General features: G+C 27.6%; 1 protein-coding gene across 1 annotated transcript in view; it reads right to left on the bottom strand.

Moving 5' to 3' along the window:
* LOC105625012 (uncharacterized protein CG3556) overlaps positions 1–1,093 on the bottom strand; it is a 10,922-nt gene extending 9,829 nt beyond the window's left edge. The window contains exon 1 of the mRNA XM_012206352.1: positions 1,021–1,093. Coding sequence (XP_012061742.1) covers positions 1,021–1,093 — 73 coding nt within the window. The remainder of the gene's footprint in view (positions 1–1,020) is intronic.
* Positions 1,094–2,784: the final 1,691 nt, after the last annotated feature.

Raw genomic sequence — 2,784 nt, 5'->3', positions numbered from 1 at the left:
TCNCTCTCTCTCTCTCTCTCTCCTCTCTCTCTCTCTCTCTCTCTCTCTCTCTCTCTCTCTCTCTCTCTCTCTCTCCCTCCCCCCCTCCCCCCCCCTCCTCTCTCCCCCCCTCCCTCTCTCTCGATTCCGATTTAATAAAATATCAAATAAATGTTTCTGTTTCTGTTTTTTTTTTTACTAGTAAAGAAAACCAAAATTGTAAAAATTACAGTTTTTTAACTTATTTATTCTTCAAATTTATTCTATTAAGAAGAGGGAGGGGGGAGAAAGAATTTGAATTTTCAAATGTACGGTCCAGTAAAATTCTTATTGTTCAAATTTTTAATCTTTTGTCATCAGTATTATTTAAATTGAAAAAATATTTATAATATTCTGCAAAGCAAAATATTTTTAAATTCTGAATAAAGTATATAAAAAAAATTTTTTATTTATTCATCAACTGAGCATAATTTAATGACCAATATTTATATTATATATAAGGATATTTATTAATAATAAAACTCTCGCATAGGGATAGAGCGAACTACTGAGTCGAAAAGTCCTCTACTATTTTACAATTTTCACCAATAGTGAAAAAATTCTTAAAAAATTGTTCTCTATGAGAAGAAAATAAATAATTTTTGTCTTTTGCTATTTTTCTGTAAATTTGATAATAATACTCAAATAAAAAATTATTGAAAACAAATATTTGATAATTTTTAGCTGATACTTTGTTAATTATTATTAACGAAAATTATAAAATGGTAGAGAACTTTATTCGACTCAGTTTAGTCTGTTCTACCCCTGTGAAAGATTTCTCGTAATACTTTTCAAACACCCTATATAATCGGTTCTTATATTTAAAATTCTCTTAAGTCTTAAGTCAGAACAAGCTTATCACAGAGTCACGTCTTATGACATTAAAATAATCTTAAAATATATTAAAATAGTCTATAAGAACGGACTGTTAATATAATTTACTGGTTATCTTGTTAAATTAATTTCTTTGTTAGTCTTATATATGTAAACAGAAGTACATACCTTCTGCCCAAGTGAAAACGCATAACCATCCTAGAAGGTAGATCACAGCAATTGTATTTGCTTTGTCCCACATGGCATTCGGAGGACGAGTTTCAAATTCCGCTTATGAAAGTAAAATTACTGAAAATTAAATCATAATCATAATATAGAGAATATATTTTAAAAGATATGACATTTTGTTAACTTTACGGCCGGTATTCATAGTCGATTCTTATATTTAAGGTCATCTTAAGTATACAATCTTAAAATGAATCAATCAGAAAACCGCATTAGTATCTTAAGACATTAAGATGGTCTTAAAATAAAAATCGACTATGAATACCTGTATGTATGTTTCCCAATTTATTAAACATAATTATTTATGATTTTGTGTGCGTGCGTGCATATATCTATATAGACATATAATATTTTTGTTTCGGAATCCTTGTACTTATTTTATTTCAAGTAGGATACAATCAAATATATATATAATTCTAATATGATATAAATTTGTCAAAAGCATTACCAAATAAACAAAAATTAAAAAAATTTTTTCACAATTCAAAACAATAGAAAATTTGTTACGAATTTCAATGCTCCATCTTGAGAACCAAAGTTGAAAATCTTATATTACCGACAGAGGGTTAAAATCTTTTTTTATTTATATATTGAACCTGGATTACATTATATTAGAACATTTTACATTTTACACTTATTATATCACGAAAAAAGTAAAAATAAAAAATTGTTTGTTACTTGGTCCAAAAATCATTCTTGTTTAATATGTCATCGATTATATTTCCTAATCTTTATTCATGCGATAATTCGCCTAATCTAATAGCTTTAAAGAAAAAGTTCAACAACTGATTTAAACATAAAAAGCTCAATTAAATCAAATGAGACTTTTCTCAAATTTTTTTATCCTTATGCCAATTCGAGCTGATAATTGTGACCGCAGGCGAAGAAAAATTTTACTTACCTTCTTAACGAAAAAGTCACACTGCTTGTTTGTAATTGATGTTGTTGGATTTCGCTTTCTGTTTCTTAACTTCTACTTGTACTACTGTTGACTCTTTTATCAAAATCACTGTCGAAATTCGATGGCGGCGATGGCAACGATAGCCATAACGATGACTACGATGGCGAGAAAGTGCGACGATAGTGGCCGCTACGATACGCCTGTCTCGTGAATGCGCAATGCAGACTAGAAACGCCGCGCCACGACGCGTAAAGGAAGTTGGAAAACCACCCTCCTTTCACCCTTTCATAAATGCTTCGCATGTTTATCAAGAACGCTTGATTGCCTTCTAATATAATCCAAGTTCTGAGCAAATGGAATTATTTTCATAATTTTATTACACACAAGGATATAATAGATATTCTCTTCTCTTATTTTAGGCATGTTTCTAACTTCAACAGAACAAGAATAGTATTCAAAAATATTTTTAATATTTGGAAATAATGAAAAAAATTTTTAATAAGTAAATATTGCATCTAGACTTCAGTATTTATATTTCTTTACAATTGCTCTATTTTTGTCAATATATCTTAACAACTATAGTTACAGATATTTTTTTTATCTTTTTCCATTATCTGCAAAGGTTTAAAATATTTTTTTAACTTATAGTATTTTCTTACGACTAATACTCGTGTATGATTATATATTATTTATCAATAATTAATCATAATATTTAAAATAATATTTTATATACTATTTTGTTGTATATAAAATTGCATCTTGTATATATATATATATATATATATATATATATATATATATATAAT

Source organism: Atta cephalotes (genome assembly GCF_000143395.1).
Source record: "Atta cephalotes unplaced genomic scaffold scaffold00104, whole genome shotgun sequence".
Lineage (NCBI taxonomy): Eukaryota > Metazoa > Arthropoda > Insecta > Hymenoptera > Formicidae > Atta > Atta cephalotes.
Note: the sequence above shows the minus strand (reverse complement) of the source record. Positions and strands in the feature narration are given on the sequence as shown.